The 21,055-nt window shown below is 48.1% G+C and overlaps 1 protein-coding gene across 1 annotated transcript in view; it reads left to right on the forward strand.

The window, feature by feature from the left end:
* The window catches only part of LOC144773706 (uncharacterized), a 189,745-nt gene that overhangs the window by 73,432 nt on the left and 95,258 nt on the right, over positions 1-21,055 (forward strand). Inside the window, exon 9 of the mRNA XM_078658851.1 lies at positions 14,478-14,573. Within this exon, the coding sequence (XP_078514977.1) occupies positions 14,478-14,573 (96 nt within the window). The remainder of the gene's footprint in view (positions 1-14,477; positions 14,574-21,055) is intronic.

The following is a 21,055-nucleotide window of genomic DNA, read 5'->3' on the forward strand; positions in this document are numbered from 1 at the left end:
AGGCAAGGCTGTCCTTAAAACTCTTTTTCAAACCACTGAGGCTGGTGCAGGCGACCACCGCTAGAGGAGAAACTGCTATACAGTCTATGCTAAGATATGAATTCAGCAGCCCACATGCCTCGAACGGCGAATGCTACTTACCAGTATGCATCTGTTCTTGGCATGTAGGGCTGCTGACATTCATATACCCACCCTCCTCTCCGGTGCCTGTCACAGCTGCATGGTTACCTACATTACCTACATTTACATGGTCATCTCTTACTTTCCTATACTCCATCTTTGCCACAATGGCGAAAAACAATCTGAAGATGGAGAAGATGCCCATGCGCCTTGTAGTCCAGGGGAGGAGTCACCTATGTCGTGATACTTCGAAGACTCTTCCAAGACAACAAGGTGCAAACATCCAGACCCAACACTAGGCGGCGATCTATGCTAAGATATGAATGTCACCAGCCCTACATGCCAAGAACAGATGCATACTGGTAAGTAGCATTTGCCTTCCAGGTCTGGGGGAGCCACTTAAATACTAAATTTAGGGGTGGTTTAGGGGAGTAGCAAGTAGGTCCAATTGGTACTTTACCTGGGGCACTATTATGCCACTAGACCTAGCCCTGATTGGAGGGGTCTCCCCATCTTCAAGATGTCAGGGACGGCTATGTACTTCACCTCGCCTCCTCAACCTTAGGGGTGGAGTTGGCAGAGGTGGGCACCCCTTCTATTCTCCTATGTTTTCCCACCGGTGTAAACCGGGTGCTGCTATCTGCTGCTAGTAGCAGATGCTGGGGGTCACATTACAAAGGTGGCAGGCCTTTGAAGCTTTTCCTTTGAGAACTGGGCCCATCCTGGGGGAGGAGGTGTGGCCCCTCTTCCCCGGATGTCAATTGTTTCTGGTCCTAGAGAGCAGAGACTCCACCCAGGGTTCCAGAAACATGTCTGTGTGTGGCAGGCTGCCTAAAGCCAGTCAGTGACCACACCAGGGTCAGTACGTTTTTGGGGAGCACCTCTTAGGTGCCCTCTGAGTACATGGGTTAATAAATCCCACACTGGCATCAGTGGGGATTTCTTACAAGGAGCTGTTTGGTACCAAACACTCCTGGTTTCAGTGATGCAAACATGGTGCTGGGGAACTCAGTTGTCGAGTTTCTTGCCAATGTATTCCTTATGGCTTCTCTGGCACTTACAATATTTAAGAATTGACTCAAGTATTGCAGGGATATATCTGCTCATGCAGATATGCCCTTATGTGGTATAGTGCACTCTGTCTTGCGGCTATAAGGCCTGCTAGAGGGGTGACTTACCTGTACCTTCAGGCAGTGCTGGTTGGCATGGCACCCAGGCAGGGTGCCATGTTGACATTGTCGTTTTTCACTTCACAGGTGCATGCAGGCTGCAAGGGCAGTGGAATGGTCCTAGTTAGGGGGTCCCAGCGGACCCTCTTCAGCTTCCAGGCCCTAGGTACTCAGGATCCCACTTACTAGGGACTTGCAGGTGGCAGAAGAACCAGTTGTGGATCTGTTTTTAGGGAAAAAGCATTAGCACAGGGGACCTGGTTGGCAGGGACCCTGTGCACTAGAAACAAAACCCCATCAATTTCCTGGCAAAAAGTAGGGGCTAACCATGTCCAAAGTGCACTTTCTCACAAGACCCCTTCCCCAAACAAAAGAGGATGAACCTAACCTTCCCCTGGAGAGTCTTCATCTTCTAAGTGGAAGAACCTGAAAAGACGATCCACATTGGCATGGGAAGTCCAGGTTTGTGTTCCACTGTAATTCCCAGTAGGGAGATCAACTACCTTAGCAGCTTGGGGTTTCCACCTTTCATGTGTTGTAACACCTGAGAGTCCTGTGGTCTGTTTGAACTAGGAAGTGAACTCCAAACAGGTATGGCCTCAACTTCATCAGGGCCCAGACCACAGCAAAGGCTTCCTTCTCTATGGCACTCCAATGCTTCTCTCTGGGGAGTATTATCCTGCTTATGAAAGCAACTGTTGGTCATGTCCCTCATCATTTGTTGGGGCTAGGACTGCACCTATCTCGTGCACAGAGATATCTGTATGTAGAAGGAATTGCTTGGAGTAATATGGAGCTTTCAGGGCTGGGGCAGGGCACATTGCGCCCTTCAGAGTGTCAAAAACCTTTTGACAGCTCACTGTCCAGGTCACTGTCTTTGACATCTTCTTAGCGGTGAATCCTGTGAGGGGGTCACTAAGGACCCATAATACTTCACAAACTTCCTGTAATACCCATTCAAGCCAAGGAATGCTGTCCCAGTCCAGAATTGTCTGGATCTTGGGTAGGAGTGGTTGAACGTGACCCCCACCTACCAGGTGGCCGAAGTATACAACCTTTCCTTGCCCTATCTGCCACTTGCTTGCCTTGATAGATAGGCCTGTACTTCTCAGAGTCTCATGGACCTTTCCAAGATGGATCAAGTGATCTTGCGAAGTGGAGCTATAGATAGCAATATCATCTAGATACGCTGCACTATAGGATTCCAGTCCAGCAAGGACTTTGTTCAGCATCCTCTGGAAGGTGGCAGGCAGCCTTCTTTAATCCAAAGGGCATCAAAGTGAACTGGAAGTGCCAATTTGGAGTGGAGAATGTAGATTTTTCTTTTGTTCCAGGGGTCAGACCTATCTGCCTAATGTGAGATCAAATGAACTCCTATACATGGCTGCCCCTAACCTCATCTGCTCTAGGAATTGGAGGGGCATCAGTCTTTGTCAAAGTGTTGCGGCCCCTATAGTCCACACAATCTGATGTCTTTCTTTTCACCCTTGTGAGTGAGGTTTGGGGACTGGGGCAACTGGGCTGGCCTAGGGGCTCTCTGAGGGTTCAATGACACCCGCTTCCAGCATCTTGCTTACTTCAGCTTGGATACTGTCTTTGACATGATCAGACTGCCTGTAAATATTGTTTTTCTCCAGGTAGGCTGTTTCGGGTGTTCACATCAGGGGTCTGACCAGGGAGCAGACAGAAGAGCTCAACATACAGACTTAGGACTTGCCTACAGTTAGCTTGCTGTTCGTCATTGAGAGTGGCTGATAAGACCACTCCATCAACAGACCCATCATTGGGATGCTGGAGAGGAGATCGGGGAGAGGTTCACTCTCAGCTTAACCATGAGCATGGTCACATCAGCTCTATCATAATAGGGCTTCAGGCCGTTGACATGTATCACCCTTTTGGGCAACTACCACGGCCCACCAGATAGGTGACCTCCCTTTTGCTTTCAAGAAGAGGCTATGGCCCACTCCACTTATCCTGGAGGGCCCTATGGGCCAAAGGCTCCAATACCCATACCTTCCTCCCTAGTTTCAACTTCACCATGGCAGCCTTCCGGTCATACCACTGCTTTTGAAGTTCTTGGCTGGCCTAAAGGTGTTGGCTTGCTTTTACTATGTACTCAGCCGTCCTGGACCGTAGGCCAAGCTCATAGGACCTCTAACAGGGTTAAACAGAAGTTTAAAGGGTGAGAACCCCACTTCCTGCTGTAGCACGTCCCTGTAGGCAAAAAGCAAGCATGGAATTAGGATATCCAATCTCCTTCTGAGTTTTTCAGGGAGTCCACCAATCACGCCTTTCAATGTCTGGTTGAATCTCTCCACCAGGCCATTGGTTTGTAGGTGGTATGGTGTAGTGAACCTATAAGTCACTGCACGCCTCCCACGTATGGTTTAAGTATGCAGACATGAAGTTTGTACCTATATCTGATACTACCTCCTTAGGAAAACTACCCTGGTAAAGATACCAAGGAGGGACTTTACTACTACTGGAGCAGTAGTGATCCTTAGGGGAATAGCTTCAGGGTACCTTGTGGCATGATCCACTACCACCAGAATAGGTCTGTTCCCTGAGGCTGTTTGACGGTCAAGGCATATCAACAATGTCGACCTCTACCCTTTCAAAGGGTATCCCAACCACTGGAAGTGGAATAAAGGGGACCTTCATGTGGCCTCCTTCCTTGCCACTGGCTTAGTAGGTGACACAGGACTGACAGAAGTCCTTCATTTTATGGACCATCCCTGGCCAGTAGAAGTGATTGACCAATCTACTCCATGTTTTATCATGACCAAGGTGCCCAGCTAAAGGGATATCATGGGCCAAAGTAAGGAGAAACTCTCTAAAACTCTGAGGCACTACCACCCTTCTGATTGCACCATGTTTGGGGTCTCAAGGCTCAGTGTGTAGGAGCCCATCCTCCCAGTAGACGCTGTGGGTGCCATTGATATCACCCTTTTCCTGTGCAGCAGCTTGCTGCCTCAGACTTTCAAGAGTGGGACAGGTTTATTGTCACTGGCACAGATGCATCCCAGAGGGTCCCCCTGGGCCCAAGATATCTGTCTGGTAAGGCCCAACTTCTTCAGGCTTAGTACCCTCTGTGGATAACAAGTCCACTTCCTGACAAGAGGGATTCTGACTTGGGATCTGTTTAGAAGCTGGTCCCCCATGTCTTCTTGCTCTTTCTCTTGGAGGACGGATCCACTCTTTCAGGATCCAGCATCTCTTTTTCACTTTGATCGCTGTTCTGTGCTCTGGTTGTTACAAAACCCAATTCTGAGAGTCCTAGCATGGTTGCATGGGTTCTCAGTTCGACTACAGCCCAAGGGCAAGTCTCCAGGTCTTTTCCAAGCAGACAAGCGACAGGGATGGCTGGAGACACGACCACTTCCGTCTTTCTATCTACTCTGCCCCAGTCTAAAGATACAATAGCCATGGAATGGACTGTGGTTACAACATCAGCATTGGTGACTGGATAGGTCCTTCCAATCGGGTACTGATTTGAGTGATCCAGTTGCTGGGTCACCATGGTGACACTAGCCCCAGTAGCTCTCTCAAGGCCTCTATTCTAGATCTGTTAATCAAGGGGACTGACTGTATTTTTTCATATTAGTCTGCCAGGTTGCACAGGAAAAGTCTACCACTCTCTCAAAGACTAATGTTGCCTCAGTGAGGTCACAGACATGGTATCCCATCTGAACATTAGCAATTGCAGGTTGACGAGAGGCATTTTTCTTATTTTCGCAGCCAGGGTCTCCAGTTCGGTGTTCTAGTGCCTGATACTTGTGACACCAAACCTTGTTGGGATTCCAGTAATTTCCTTTTTACTCATCTTTGAACTGTGAAGAGACTCTGGTCCCACCCTCCTGAGCAGGGTTTTGGGTGCCTGAGAAGACACTTTAATATTTTTAAGGTTACCCTCTTTACCTTATGGGGGTGGGGTGCTTTTTGGCCTCTTTTTTGGTCTCCCCCCACCAGTGGTAGTTTTGGTCACCCTTGTGTTGACCCAGTGGTCTGCCTTCTTCCCAAATTCTTGAGGAAAAAGTGGACCTAGGTCTACGAGTAATTGATGTAGTTTCTCTTAGTGTCAATTACTCAAAAGGTGCTCCTTATTATCAAATTATACAACCCTTCAAAATCATGTACATTGTTACCATCTAACCAACCTCCCAGTGTTTTCACTTAGAAATCTACGAAATCCACCCAGGTTCGGCTTTGGGTTTTCTTAGCCTCCCTGAATCTGATCCTATACTCCTCAGTGCAGAATCCAAAGCCCTCAATCAGGGTACCCTTCATGAGGTCATAGGATGTAGCATCTTTCTCATTGAGGGTTAGGAGTCTATCCCTGCACTTCCATGAACACATTTGCCATAGCATAGCACTCCACAGCTTCCTGTAGACCTATCTCCAAAGACAGGCCATCTCAAAAGCAATGAACCACTTAGTGATATCATCAACTTCAAAAGAATTTAGGGACAATCCCTTTGGGGATTTTAGAGTCGAAAGATTCTACCTGTTCCCTCTTTATTATTGTGCTGCCGTCAGAGATGGGTAGTAGGTTCATCTCAGCTCTCTCTTTTTCTATGGCCGAGAGTTTAGCCTCTAAGGTTATCCTCTTCTCCAGTTTCTGAAGATCTGCATCTTCGGTTCCTTACTCATCTAGGATACTACTGCTGTTACTCCCAATGATTTTAGTATCTGAGGGGGTAATGCTGGAGTCTGTGTCCTCCTCCTCCTCCACTACCTGGCAATCATCATCCTCTTCCCCAGTGGGAGACATTTGACTTGCCATGGCCTTGTCATTTTCTGCCAGCAACTCCTGGAGATGAACTTTTGTGGGTTTAGGGCCTATGGCCCATGGCAGTTTTCCATGCTGTGCACAAATCTTTAAGTTGAGAAACTTCCAGGTGTGCATAGGGGGCCAGGTTGAGATCCTGGCTGGTACCTGGAGTATCAGACATGTTTTTTTTTTAAGTAATTGAGATCTTATTAAAATATATATATATATATTTTAAGTGTAAAAGGACTACTAAGGACCAAACTACTTAACAGAATTTTAATTCATAAACAGTGGGGGACGTAACAAGGCCCTAACACTAGTTTAATTAATTTGGAAAAAATCAAAAAATTTAAAAATATTTTAGCTAAAGACCATTTTGGATTTCCTCTTGTGAAACTACTTATTGGTGTTGTGGTACAGTAGAGATCAAAGTCTTGTACCCCACCACTGCACCAGCAATGTAGGAAGCTGGCTCTGTATGTGGTATGCCACTAGGTGGTTATACTGTGCACAGAGTCCAGAGACTCCTCAAAAGTGTACAGGGATCAATGTGAAACCTAAAGTGCTTTATTAGTGGTACTGTGGACGAGCAGTCTTATGTCTAACACAGAGGAGTGTAAGATCTTTGTTAAACAACATTAACCAATAAAGGACACCGGACTCAAAAAGGAGATCCACACCAATTTTATGAAAAATAAGCTTTGTTTGTGCTTTATTTTAATACCAAGATCTTTGCAATAAGGTAAGTATGTTTAAAATAAAAATGATTTTCAGTTTCAAAAGTCGACAGTGCAATTTTCAAAGAATTAGTTGTTATATATGGAGGAAAACCATGTGGTTATTCAGGTAAGTACCCAACTTACAAAGCAGCACCAAACACACAACACCAGCGGCACTGGGGCGGCTGGGTGCAGGGTGCAAATTCAGAGTTGTGTCCCCAATGCTTTTTAATTGAGAACTTAATTTGGACAAACATGCTGCAGGCGTCGCACCAGAGGTTGTAGGAGGAAGACTAATGACAGCAGACGTAAGTAGCGACACTGTGGGTCATAGGAACACAGTCGATTCAGCTCACCAAGGCTCAGGGGCTTTGGGTTCAGAGGTGCCCTTAGACATCTGAGTCTTTTTACCAGAGCCTGTATGGGGAGACTCTGGATTCAGGCTGCAGGTGTCATCGTGGAGTCCAGGAGGGGTTAGCCAACTATGTACTTGAGATCAGAATCACTGTGGAACCTGTTCTGGGTCGGTGGGCCACCTGGACACTAACTGTGGGTGTCTGGTGCAGAGTGGTCAGGACTCGCGGTTCCAGCTGGCACCGGGGTCCTTTGGGTTGGATTCTTGAAGACGTAATCTCTGTCTTTGGGAGTTCTGGTCTTTGACAAAGTTTAGGCAGTCTTCCTCGTGTTTCTGGACGTCACTGTTGCAGGACAGGCGCTGTCTTCCCGCAGGGTCTTTGAAGCTGGAGATTGGCCATTAGGACTGGGGCCAAGTCAGTAGACGTCATCAAGCTTCGCTGCATGGCGTTTTCTTCGTCCTTCTTACGTCGCATATACCTAGTTTCAAGGTCTGGCGGAGCCTTCTAAATACTAGCTAAAGGTGGAGGTGTGTACCTCCTAGTCTTTCTAAGTTTTCCCACTGATTTTCCTAGCAGCAGAGGCTGGGGTCACATTACAAAGGGGGCTGGCCTTTGAAGCTCCCCCTTCGAGCACTGGGCCTATCCTGGGGGAGGAGGTGTGACACCTCCCCCCAGGATGTGCATTGTGACTGGTCCGAGAGATCAGAGGATCTCCACCCAGTGGTCCAGAAAAATGTCTGTGTGTGGCAGGCTGCCTAAAACCAGTCAGTGACCACACCTGGGTCGGTTGGTTTTCAGGGAGCATCTCTTGGGTGCCCTCTAAGTACATGTTTTTATAAATCTCACTCTGGTATCAGTGGGGATTTTTTTTTTTACAAGGAGTTGTTTGATACCAAACACTCTGGTTTCAGTTAAGCCATCATGGTGCTGGAGAACTTGAGTTGTCGCGCTTCCAGCCCATGTACTCCTTATGGCTTTCCTGGGTACCAATTACTATGGACTTCCAGGGGGCAGAAGTACCATTGTGGATACGTTTTTAGGGAAGAAGCGTTGGCACAGGGGACCTGGTTGGCAGGGACCCTGTGCACTACAATCGAAACTACACCAATTTCCAGGCACAAAATGGGGGCTAACCATGTAAAAAAAGTGTGGGTGAGTTTTGCTAAGCCATAGTTTTCAAAACCTTGGGGTGACCAAGGGTCTAACACAGTCATTCAGACTATATTGTCACATTGTGTGTGATATGATGTCCACTTACATTGCCTGCACTCCACAACCCTGTATATTACGCCTCTGTTATGCCTAGCAGTTGCCACTCCCCTTTCTCAGCTGGTCTCACCCATGATGTCTTGATCCCACTTATACTGTCCTTTCATTCCAACTCCCACCCCTTCGCTGTGGCCTGCTAGGGATTTTTAGGTCTCGCCTGTCGATGCGCATGCGCATCGAGCAAGCGAGACTATAGGGGCTCATCCACTCTTTATCCAACTTGCAAGGAATCGTGGCGATTCCTTGCAGTGCCCGTGACTTTTAAGCTCAATGCGCATGCGCATTGAGCTTAAAAGCGCGTGCACATGCCCCCAGCCGCCTGCCTTGCCTACTCTCCCGCCCCCTCACTTCTTGATTGCACGGCCGCTAGGCCGTGCCTCCCCTACTCTCCTCCTCCTACTCTGTCTGTTCCCGCACTCCTCCCACACCCCCGCTCCGCCCCCTCCCCTGCCTGCCATGTCGCGTCGCATTTCTCCTCCCCCCTCCCCCCAGCCGCCTGCCTTGCCTACTCTCCCGCCCCCTCACTTCTTGATTGCACGGCCGCTAGGCCGTGCCTCCCCTACTCTCCTCCTCCTACTCTCCTCCCCTCGCCGTCTGTTCGATAGCCATTGTTTTGTATTTCCGCCGCCAGGATATCGCTGCCTGGGTCAGCACATCGCCTGCAACGCGCTATATAAAGCCAGATTCCATTGCGAAGGCAAGGTCTGCAGGGCCTGCACCCGTCCCGGCAGCCCAGATGTCTGCCGTCGACCTCCCAGTCACACAGCTGTGGCCTCGTCACCAAAGCAGCGTCCGGACTGAAATAGAACCACTTGAGTCCCGCCCCCTCCCATCTCCAGGCAGAGCCAAAATTGAAGACGCCCTGTTGCTCTGGGTCAAAACCGCAAAGGAATCTAAAACGTGTGCACCGTCCTGATCTGCCAGTCAGTCACATTCTAAGCACCACCTCTTGCAGTCTCTAGGCGCCGCCATTTCCACCTAGCATCATAGCCATTGCCTCCCCTACTCTCCTCCTCCTACTCTGTCTGTTCCCGCACTCCTCCCACACCCCCGCTCCGCCCCCTCCCCTGCCTGCCATGTCGCGTCGCATTTCTCCTCCCCCCTCCCCCCAGCCGCCTGCCTTGCCTACTCTCCCGCCCCCTCACTTCTTGATTGCACGGCCGCTAGGCCGTGCCTCCCCTACTCTCCTCCTCCTACTCTCCTCCCCTCGCCGTCTGTTCGATAGCCATTGTTTTGTATTTCCGCCGCCAGGATATCGCTGCCTGGGTCAGCACATCGCCTGCAACGCGCTATATAAAGCCAGATTCCATTGCGAAGGCAAGGTCTGCAGGGCCTGCCCCCGTCCCGGCAGCCCAGATGTCTGCCGTCGACCTCCCAGTCACACAGCTGTGGCCTCGTCACCAAAGCAGCGTCCGGACTGAAATAGAACCACTTGAGTCCCGCCCCCTCCCATCTCCAGGCAGAGCCAAAATTGAAGACGCCCTGTTGCTCTGGGTCAAAACCGCAAAGGAATCTAAAACGTGTGCACCGTCCTGATCTGCCAGTCAGTCACATTCTAAGCACCACCTCTTGCAGTCTCTAGGCGCCGCCATTTCCACCTAGCATCATAGCTGCGCACTGTGCTGCGCTACTACAGCCCGTCTCGCATATTGCTCCACGCTGAGATCACGTGACACCTATACATCCTCACCTCCCAGGTCTGAATTCTCCCTCTACCTGCTACTAGACGAACAGTCTTAATCAGCATATCCGCCTAGCTAACCCCAGGCATTCCTCTAATCTGCACTTTCTTAAAACCCTCTCGCAGCGCTATGATGCATCAATCATTCTGCCACACGATTGTGCAGGTCTGTAGTACCCATGCAAGTCACCCAATTGGGAGAGAGGGGCGCAGAACATAACACCAACCACTTTGTTGTGTGACAATGGCTGCTATATTGAAACCTGTGCACATCGCAAACTTTACCTGGCGTACCACCTTACAAAACGAAAACCTAGCTATACATCACCCCTACCGACCCCCCACATGTCCAACCCGCAACTATCTAACTGTAGTGCAACTTAACATTTTCAACTTTAGATTTACCCTATAGCCTATGACTGCATGTATGAACCTCTAAGCAACGAATGTCCTAAAATTAAGCCTACCCTCCGTTTGCATATGGTTTATCAACTGAAAACGTAAACCAAAGTGTAAACTCAGGCAAAACTTTCCAGGCCCCCTCCAAGCACCTGTTCCAAGCAGCAACATTCACAAAGTAACCCCTGCGCACCATTCTCAACGAAGGAGCCCAAAAGATCACCCAAATGATGAAAGCCCAGGCCATACACTAGCTATGGGGACAAGCGGGTGGGCGAAAAACGCAACAACATTATCTCCCTGCCACCAGGTAACCGGAACCCAAAATGGTGGCAGGGAGCCCAACGGAAACCACTATATACACTTGGGCTATTTTGGGCTACACGTGTGGCACAAAACAAAATGGCAGTTCTGGACTGCGCCACTCTTCCAAACTGCCTGGGGGTAGACCTCCCTGTGGTAGGCTGCCTCCCAGACCCCCCGCATATACATATGACCTAAAGAGCACCCTCGCATCTAAGAGCACACAATCGTGCATTCTTTGAGATAGTGAGGTATAAGCGTTGAGGTCACACAAGGGACAGATAGAGGTATAGTACAAATGATATTGCATTACAATGCAAGCTGTTGATGCATAAAAGGAGCAAAAGTTCCAGTGCTTTTAATGGGCCGATATTAAGCCCGTCTGCCAAAGGCAAGCCAGTCTGCGCCCGTCCGTGCCGGTACCGGGCCAAGGGCCATGACCCCTGGTCAATTACCAAAACGAATCTCTCATGCATGCAAAAGCAACGCTATTACAATACTGCGCCACTCTGCCCAATACATGCCCTTTGCTTGACCCGGAGTCTCTGCCGTTATTAAATCACAGTACCTGCCCTCATTGCTCTGCTCCAATACCTTCTATCACTAGTATAGTTACCCCTAATAAACAGATCTCACCCTCACACACCCCCTCACCCCACCCTCTCACCCTCACACAACCTCACACCCCCTCACCCTCACACACCCTCACCCTCACACCCCCTCACCCTCACACCCTCACACACCCTCACACCCCCTCACCCTCACACACCCTCACACCCCCTCACCCTCACACCCCCTCACCCTCACCCACCCACACTCACTCACACTCAGTCACTCTCACTCACACTCAGTCACCCTCACTCACCCTCACTCACCCTCACTCACCCTCACTCACCCTCAACCCCTCACTCACCCTCACTCATCCTCACTCACCCTCAACACCTCACCCTCACCCTCACCCACCCTCAACCCCTCACCCTAACTCACAATAACCCTCCCTCACCCTCACCCTCACTCACTCTCACTCTCACTCACCCTCAACACCTCACTCACCCTCAACACCTCACTCACACTCAACTCCTCACTCACCCCCACCCTCACTCACCCTCAACACCTCACCCTCACACAGTGCAATAGGTCTCACAGGATTTTTAGTTAAAGCTTTTACAAATGTTTATTGCTTTTTTGATTTGTAATTCTTTAGCATTGGCTACAAAAAATAAAAATGCAAAAGATTTACAACAAAAAACCCATAAACAATTCTAAATGCACTAACTCTAATGCTGCGAGACCTATTGCATTTCCAATGCTTGTTTTTAATTTGAGGGAGACTCAGACTTAGCATAAACAGCTGAGATGAGCGACACGGTATGCTTGGGCCACTCTGTAGTCTGACCTGTGGTTCCAGCTCGTCAATGTGGAGGAACACACTGTTGATCAGTCACCCAGCCATCTTTTAATGCCACCTGTAGTTCCAGAAGAGCATTTGCTACCTCTTTATCTTTGTGAAGGAACACACTGTTGATCAGTCTCCCAGTCGTCCTGTAATGCCACCAGTGGTTCCAGAGAGGCACTTGTGTGCTGCTCGTCAGTGTGAAGGAACGCACTGTTGATCAGTCTCCCAGGCGCCCTGTAATGCCACCTGTTGTTCTAGAGGAGCACTTGCGAGCTCTTCATCTATGTGAAGGAACACACTGTTGATCAGTCTCCCAGTCGTCCTGTAATGCCACCAGTGGTTCCAGAGAGGCACTTGTGTGCTGCTCGTCAGTGTGAAGGAACGCACTGTTGATCAGTCTCCCAGGCGCTCTGTAATGCCACCTGTTGTTCTAGAGGAGCACTTGCGAGCTCTTCATCTATGTGAAGGAACACACTGTTGTTCAGTCTCCCAGGCGCCCTGTAATGCCACCTGTTGTTCTAGAGGAGCACTTGCGAGCTCTTCATCTATGTGAAGGAACGCACTGTTGATCAGTCTCCCAGTCATCCTGTAATGCCACCTGTGGTTATAGAAGAGCATTTGTGAGCTTTTCACCAATGTGGAGAAACACACTATTGATCAGTCACCTAGTCGTCCTGTAATGCCACCAGTGGTTCCAGAGAGGCACTTGTGTGCTGCTCGTCAGTGTGAAGGAACGCACTGTTGATCAGTCTCCCAGTCGTCTTGTAACGCCACCTGTGGTTCCAGAGGAGCACTTGCAAGCTCTTTTCTATGTGAAGGAACACACTGTTGATCAGTCTCCCAGTCGTCCTGTAATGCCACCAGTGGTTCCAGAGAGGCACTTGTGTGCTGCTCGTCAGTGTGAAGGAACGCACTGTTGATCAGTCTCCCAGTCGTCTTGTAACGCCACCTGTTGTTCTAGAGGAGCACTTGCATGCTCTTCATCTATGTGAAGGAACACACTGTTGATCAGTCTCCCAGTCGTCCTGTAATGCCACCAGTGGTTCCAGAGGAGCACTTGCGAGCTCTTTATTTATGTGGAGGAACGCACTGTTGATCAGTCTCCTAATCGTCGTGTAATGCTACCTGTGGTTCCAGAAGAGCATGTAGGCTCTTCATCAATGCGGAGGAACGCAGTGTTGAAACCTGGATGGCTGCGTTCAAACACAGGAGTACCTTCCTTGCCTCTGTTACAGCATCCACGGTTAGAGCTGCCTGCACTGGTCACCATTGGGCTTCCTCCCTGCTTGACCCCAGTGAAGGGAACCATTAACCTGCAGCTTAATCCTACTCTGGGATCCCTGGGATTTCTTATGGCCATTCTCTACATGTTGCTGGCCATGTTTCTCTCGTTCTGTTTTGGTCGGTTGCTGCAAAGTATGTACCTCTCCCTCCCAGTTTGCTCCCCATTTGTCAGCAGCTATTATGAGCAGCCTGGGAACTGCAGTATAGTGAGAGCCTTCGTCCAGGAAGTAGTTGTGTCAACAAAGGGATGGTAATGCCTCAGAAGTCTTCTTCCCTAACATGTTTAAATTACCATTGAACCCTGTGCCTTCAAGTAGCCCAAGAGAATCCCTGGCTGTTTGTTACTTTTAATGCTCCTGTAGTATCAGAATGTAGCCTCCTTCATGCAGCCAAGACAAACGTCTCATTAATGACTGATGACTCATTAATGACTGATGACTCATTAATGACTGATGACTCATTCATGGCTCAGGGGAACTGCTGCCTTAACTTCAGCATCCAACTTATGCGCATTACATGCTAAATCAAACATTAACAGCCAAGCTCCATGCCAACATGACTGCTCCAATGGTGTAGTTCTCTAAAAGGCCAAACCCTGGCGTGGGTCCACTGTGCCGTTGGGCTGTGGACTTGAGAATTCTGTGGCTTCCTTCAATGGCTTTAGCACTCTCACAGTTCCACTGAATTAGCCAAATGTTACTACCATATCAGCCTAGAGCGTTCATGATTGGCCAGGTCTGCGCCAAATTATATCTTCTTAAACCTCATTTGCCTGGTGCTCCTCATGCTACTTTGTAGGTTCTTGATAAATGAACAAAGAGTAAACAATGAGACATAATAACACAAAAGAGAACAAAGCAGGTCAGGGCCTATATTGTGTTAGTTGTTCTAGAATTTGCTGATGGACAATGTTTTATCATAGTTAGTAGTCAATGTTTCATCCACTTCTGAGCGACAATACTCTTCAAAGACTTGATACAATTCTTCCGTTTGTTCTGTGTTTCAATCAGGTGATCCAGTTGCTATCTCTGGGACTTTAAGGACCTTTACTGATGACAGTAAAGAATTTGTTCAGCAGGCAACGGAGGATGAACAGGGAAACACCGGTGAGTGCGACGCGCAGGTCATTGGCTGGGAGGTGGAGTTGATAATTTGTAAATTAGAGAAAGTTTGCTTTCTGTCATTGAGGACATGGAAAAAGCTGTACCCTGATTGGATCTTAAGAGCCTTCAGTAATTCTGATCATCTTGCTTTGCTTGTGAATAAATACAAAGACAAAGATCTTCAAAACCTGACCTGTGCTTTTGGATTAGCTAGTAAGAAGCCATATATGGAAGACAAATCCCTAAATTTTTTACTTATTTTTATTATGTTACTGCATTGTTAACCACATAAATTATTACATTGTAATATGCCCATGGTGCCTCAACAAGGATTACATTGCAAAATGTGTGGTGCACCAAGGTTTACTCACCCACTCATCCTTTATGCCTACAGTCCTCTTGCAGTAATTACAATAATAAGAATCATACAGTATGAAAGAAAAAAAAACGATAATGTTGCGCAGCAGTGACTGGTTACAGAATTCACTTTAAATATTGAGGTTAGCAATCCGTCAATTGTCCATTTCGCAGGACCGGGTGACCGCCCATCATTTTGGGGTTATTTGACCGTTGTGCTTAGCAGTATCTGACTCTCCTGCACACGGGTGTCCGGAGTATTCCTTATTCCTTGTATGTGTTAAAGAAGTGTTTGGTTGTGTTCTTTGTGTATTATCCGCTTCCGACTCCTGTTGTGAGTCCGGAATTCGTAACCCTTCCAGCATGTGTCCCCAGTAATCTAAATCTCGCTCCGCATGTTCATCTGTGCGCACTGTTTTAAGATGATTTTCTTCCGCCACCCCCCACTCCCACATGTCTGACAGCCATGCATCAAGGATTTTAAGGGAGTGTTTCAGTCCAGTGTATCGCAATGCGACATTTAGCCAATACTAGGCCAATGAGGGCAAATTTGTGTCTGGTGCGTGTTCCCTGTTTTGGTGTCGGTAGTACCCCCAGTAGGCAGTGTTTTTCCGTCTGTTCTTTGTGAACTGCTGTGGGGGCCTCAGTTTCTGAATAACTTGATGCCACTACCTTTGTAACCTGATACATGTCCAAGTCATATGCAGGAATGTGGCAGGGTCAGAGTCGCACCTGGAGCAGAGGGTAGGGCACCCTTAAAGCGAGCTAATCTCTGAGGGGTCAAATAAGTATGATGTATACAGTGGAACTGGGTAAGTTTAAACCTAGCATTACTAGCCACCTTCCGTACTTGAGCAAACGCCCTTTTCAATTCCCCTTCCGTAAGGGGGACTGTCCGGTAAGCTGACCACCTGTCTTTTATCTGTGACGTCTCAGTGATGCGGTCTTCTTTAAGGGCCTTATATATGCGGGAGATTAGGCCATCTAGTTGACCCCAGGTTTGACAGGAGGGCCAGTGTGTGGCTCTGTCGACTCATCCGGAAAGGAGGGCCACATTCCCCTAACAGTATGTGCAATCTTGGTGTATTGTAAGAAGTGTCCTTCTGGTATTTGGTACCATTCCTTCGCTTCCTCATACATTAGGAAGGAACTATTAGCGAATAGATCCCCGGCCGTCGAGCATCTACCTTTTTGCCATAAAGATATGTCCTTACCTGACTGAATTTGAAAATTAAACCTGCAACCAGGGTAGGGGGAGTGAGGTCGTGTAAGGTGCCTTACGGACCACCCGGGTGACCGCCTGTTCCCAGATCGCTCCTACATGCCGGATTATAAATGGGCATGAGTTGGGGGCCCAAGTGCCCATCATCAGATTTTTGGGTTAATCGGAACCGTTATTGCGGCTTGCTAGTAATGCTTTCTCCATATTGTGTCTTTCCATACACCACTGTGCTGCATATTGAAGCAAAATTATATAGTCTAAAGTCCGGGAGGCCTAGTCCACCCAAGTCCGTGTCCAGTTTGAGTATGTATAATTTTACCCTACTGCGCCCTCCAGCCCATACCAGCGAAATCAATAACTTATTCAAGGTAACAAACATGGTATCATGGATATCGCAGAGTGTATTTTGTAGGGCGTAGAGACCCTAGGCAACATGACCCTTCTAGCCAATGCAACACGCACCATAATGGAGAGGGGAAGCTTGTTCCAGAACCAGATTAACTCTGTCAGATTAATGATTACTGTCCCTATATTTAGGGCATATTGATCCTCAGGCCTATTTTTCACTTGTATGCCAAGATACCTAAAATGATCAATTTCCCAGCTGAACTCTACCGGCAGGAGGTATTGTTTAGCTGCTTGTCTTAAGATGATTTATACAGAGGCCTGATGACTGCCCGAATGAGTGTTGTACGTCCAATAGAACGGGTATCGCCTCCTACGGGTGCCGGACATAGAGTAATGTGTCATTCGCATATAAGGATACTACGTGAGTGTGGCCATCGACTGTGATTCCCCATTCGTCCATATCTCTCCTCAACTGGATCGCCAATGGCTCCATTGCCAGGGCGAAGAGCAACGGGGACAGAGAGGACAACCTTGCCAGGTGCCTCTTTCAATAGTGATGCACTCCGATATTTGATCCCCTGTACCCACGTAAGCCTGTGGCCCTCCGTATAACAGCTGCACCCAAGTGATGAACTCATCAGTAGGTCCCATTATTTTGAGTGCCTCCCACAAATAGTTCCACCGCAGTGTCAAACGCCTTCTCTATGTCGAGGGCGACCACTACCGTCCTGCTCTGCCTGACTCTGAATGCAGCATGTGCAAGAGGCGCTGTATGTTCATGTGCGTCCCCTTTCCTGGAATAAATCCACACTGGGCCTCATGGACTAGATGGGATACCACACGGCTAAGGCGAGTGGCTAGGATCTTAGCCAGTATTTTGACATCTACTCCCAGCATGGACTGGGGCCTATATGATCTCGGATCTCGCTTGTCCCTACCTGGTTTCGGAAGCATAACTAAGCAGGCATCTCTCATAGATTGTGGTAGGATTCCATTTACCTTATCTTCTTGCAGGATTTCCAATAATCTAGAAAGTAATAAGTCGCTGTACGCCTGGGGCTTTGCACAGAGTCATCATTTGCACAGCCTCACGTAATTCATCTATCTGAATTGCAGCCTGTGCCTTTTCTCCCATAATGCAAGGGAGAGGTATCCTCCTAAGGAACTTGTGATTGGTGGGCTCTGTAGTTTCTGGGGGTGCAAGGTATACTGCGGCTAAGTGTTCGTATATGTGACTATTAATTCCTGTCTGTTTGTTTATAATGCTCCCGTCCGGGTGCATTAACGTGAGGATTAGTGGGGGTAGGCGTTCCCTTGTCAGTAACCATGCTAGGAGTCTTCCCAATTTGTCACCCTGTTTGTGCAAAAGCTGGCGATAATCCCGTCTGGTGAGACAGTCAAGTCTGTCCCATGTTTCACTCACCTGGCAATGGGCCTGCAGCAGGGAGGCATTGTATGATGGCGTTAGTTGCAGTCCATTTTGCAGTCGGGAAAGCTTATCTTCCGCTTCTTTTAGTTCCCTTTCTAGCTTGCGTCCCACCAACTTTAGAGAGACGCTCCCTACAGAACACCACTTTAAGTGTGTCCCATTCTATTCCTCTAGAGCTAGCGGTGGACCAGTTCGAGTTAATGAATCCAGAAATCGACTCTAAGTTCCGTACTGACCATAGGGTCCCTAAGCACATCAGGTCTTAGTCGCCAAATAAGCAGCTTCTGCCTAGCATGGATTGGGCCCCATTCAAGCAGGACCGGGGCATGCTCGGAAAGGAATCGTGTTTAGGATGAATATCTGTACGGTAGCTGGTGAGGCTTCGCTGGAGAGGAGGAATCTATCCAGTCTACTGTGGACCTCTGGTGTAAAGCAGGTGTATCCCTGCACCTCTGGATGCGTCTCTCCCCAGATATCCACACACAGCAGGTGTCGCATCACATCTCGCAGTGTAGCAGTCATGTTAGGCTTGGTGTGCATTTTTAGAGGGTGTCTATCTATTCTGCCATCAGTTATGCAGTTGAAGTCTCTGGCCCAGATGATGGGTATTGCTGCATATGTAATGAGGAGATTGTCTAGCTCCAGGAAGAAGCCACTATTGTCTACGTTGGGGGCGTATATGTTGTTGAGGCATACCTCCTTTCCATCTAGCGTGCTATGTGTTATTATGTTTCTGCCCTCAATGTCCGCTGAGTAATTGTGCATCTGAAAGGGAATTTGGGGTGCGACCCACACTAATACCCCCTTGCATATGTGGACATGTGAAAGCATATACATGCCCCCTCAATTTCTTATGTGGTTTCTGAATTTCGGGAACTAATATTTGGGTATCTTGCAACATTGCTATTTGTGCCCCTTGCCTGCACAGGTAGGTCTGTACCCGGTGTCACTTCGTGTACATATTAAGCCCCCTCACATTCCATGGTATCTTAAATTGGCCCATATAACTGCCTATCTGGCCCCGGCATTACCCCTCTTTGGTCTTCCACCGTCACTGCTTCTAAATACTTGAGATTCACCCTCTGTAATGTTTTAACAATTCCCTCCCCCTGGGTAGACACTGTCCCAACAATTCGTGCATTCCCAATTGCTGTAACCCCAGAGATCCCACCCCTCTTCCCAGACCCCAACTAACATACAATAGCATTAAATCCACAGCAACATCTGTAGCGCGTATGCTAGAACACATAACATCCAATTGCTGTTATGTTCTGAGAATGTTATTAGCAATTTTAGCTCTATTCAGTTCTCCCAACTATCACACATACACTTATACTTTCAGTCATCCAATTTCGAAATTACAGGCAGATTGGTTTTAAGTGCGTCAGGCCACAGCTGTAGATCACTCAGCACATCACCTCGTCTCTTGGCCTCCAGGCATACCGCCAGACTCATCACTCAACTTACAATCATATCATCCACACATTTATACCGCAGCCACACCACACATCCCGTTAACATCAAGGAAAGATATATAACACTGTAGAGGAGATAGTAAATAGTGAGAACGGGGTAGGTAAGGTAAGGTGGAAGGTAGATAGAGGGCGTGTCCCATAGCAGTCATTACAGTAGTCTTGCAAGTTCACACAGCCATCTCCTCAGTCTCCGTCGCATGACACACATTCTGACTATCATTACATTGAAAGTTCCCATTCGAGATTATACTTCTATTGTCCAGATTGTGGCCAGTTCAATGTTCGTTGGTTGTGGCATGTCTTCCACCATGTCGCCTGTGCTGGCATCGGAACTGGATGCTGTGACAAACTCCACCAGGGCCCTCGCCTCCTCTCGGTCCGCCTGCTGCTCGAACGGATCCACACCGGGTGGCCTCTGGCCACAGCTGCTGGCGTCTGTAGACTCCATGTCCAGGGAGCCATTTTGGGAGACCACCACTCTCTGAGATAACCTCCATGATTTTCTGGATCAAGCCCGCCCCCCCACCCCCTAACAGTTCTATTAGGACCTGGTATGTTCTTTCTTTCTGTTGCTCTGTAGATTGCCCTGGCCTCTCCTCACACTTATAGCCAGTCCCACGCGGCCTCAGGTGTGGTAAAGAAATTAGCTCGATCATTGTGCATCACCTTTAGTTTGGTTGGATAGAGCAGCACATATTGCTGGCCCATCACCCTGAGTTTCTGCTTTACCCCACCGAAGGATGCCCTTTGTTGTTGTGTTGATCTCGTATAATCCGGGAAGATGCAGATGACCTGGATCTCATATGTGGGGTCACCTTCTTGACGGGCTGCTCTTAGTATGCAGTCTCTGTCCCGAGATGTATTTATTTATTTAGAAAGTTTTATAAAGCGCGATCATGACCCTTGCGGGTATCAGAGTGCTGTACAAAATGCGAACGCATGAATAAACTCCGTATAATAGAGGTCAACACAGTGAAACAACAAGGAGTACACAATCCAGATCAGGGACCTGGTAGAGTGCTACACTAGAACAAATTCTCCTAGGGTGTAAAATATTTCCTGTGACATTCAGCAAAAAAAACCAAAAGTGAGCTCAATACCATATTTACAATATAATAAAATAGGTGACAAAACTGTAGGGTGAGGGCCCTAGGGTAAAATGACAATTAGCAACCAAAAATAAAAATGAATGAAGAACGATATGTTGGGATAAATGTCAAGTCTGTCAACATGGGGACATGTAAAAAAGAACATGATGATGCAGTTAGTGATCATGCAGGAAAATCTATTTGGCCTGTTTCTTGAAGTAGGCAGTAGAAGAATTGGCTCTAATCTCAGTAGGAAGAGCGTTCCAAATTCTAGGCACAAGGTCGGAGAAAGTACGTTTGTACGTACTTTTCTTCTTGAATTTGGGAGGTTTCAAGAGAAGTTTGGACGTACTTCTTAAGTTCAGAGCCAGAAAGAACAAGCTTGTTCGCCAGGTAGGCCGGAGTGTTGTGATGCAAGGCTTTATGCGTGAGGCAAGCTATTTTAAAACAAATCCTCTTTAATAGACAGGAAGTTAAGCTGCACAAGGTCAGGGATAATGTGATCGTGTTTTTGGGAGCCTCTGATGAGCCTGGTGATACGTTGAGAGTGGCTCTGAGAGGGGCCA

This window comes from Lissotriton helveticus, chromosome 8 (genome assembly GCF_964261635.1).
Source record: "Lissotriton helveticus chromosome 8, aLisHel1.1, whole genome shotgun sequence".
NCBI lineage: Eukaryota > Metazoa > Chordata > Amphibia > Caudata > Salamandridae > Lissotriton > Lissotriton helveticus.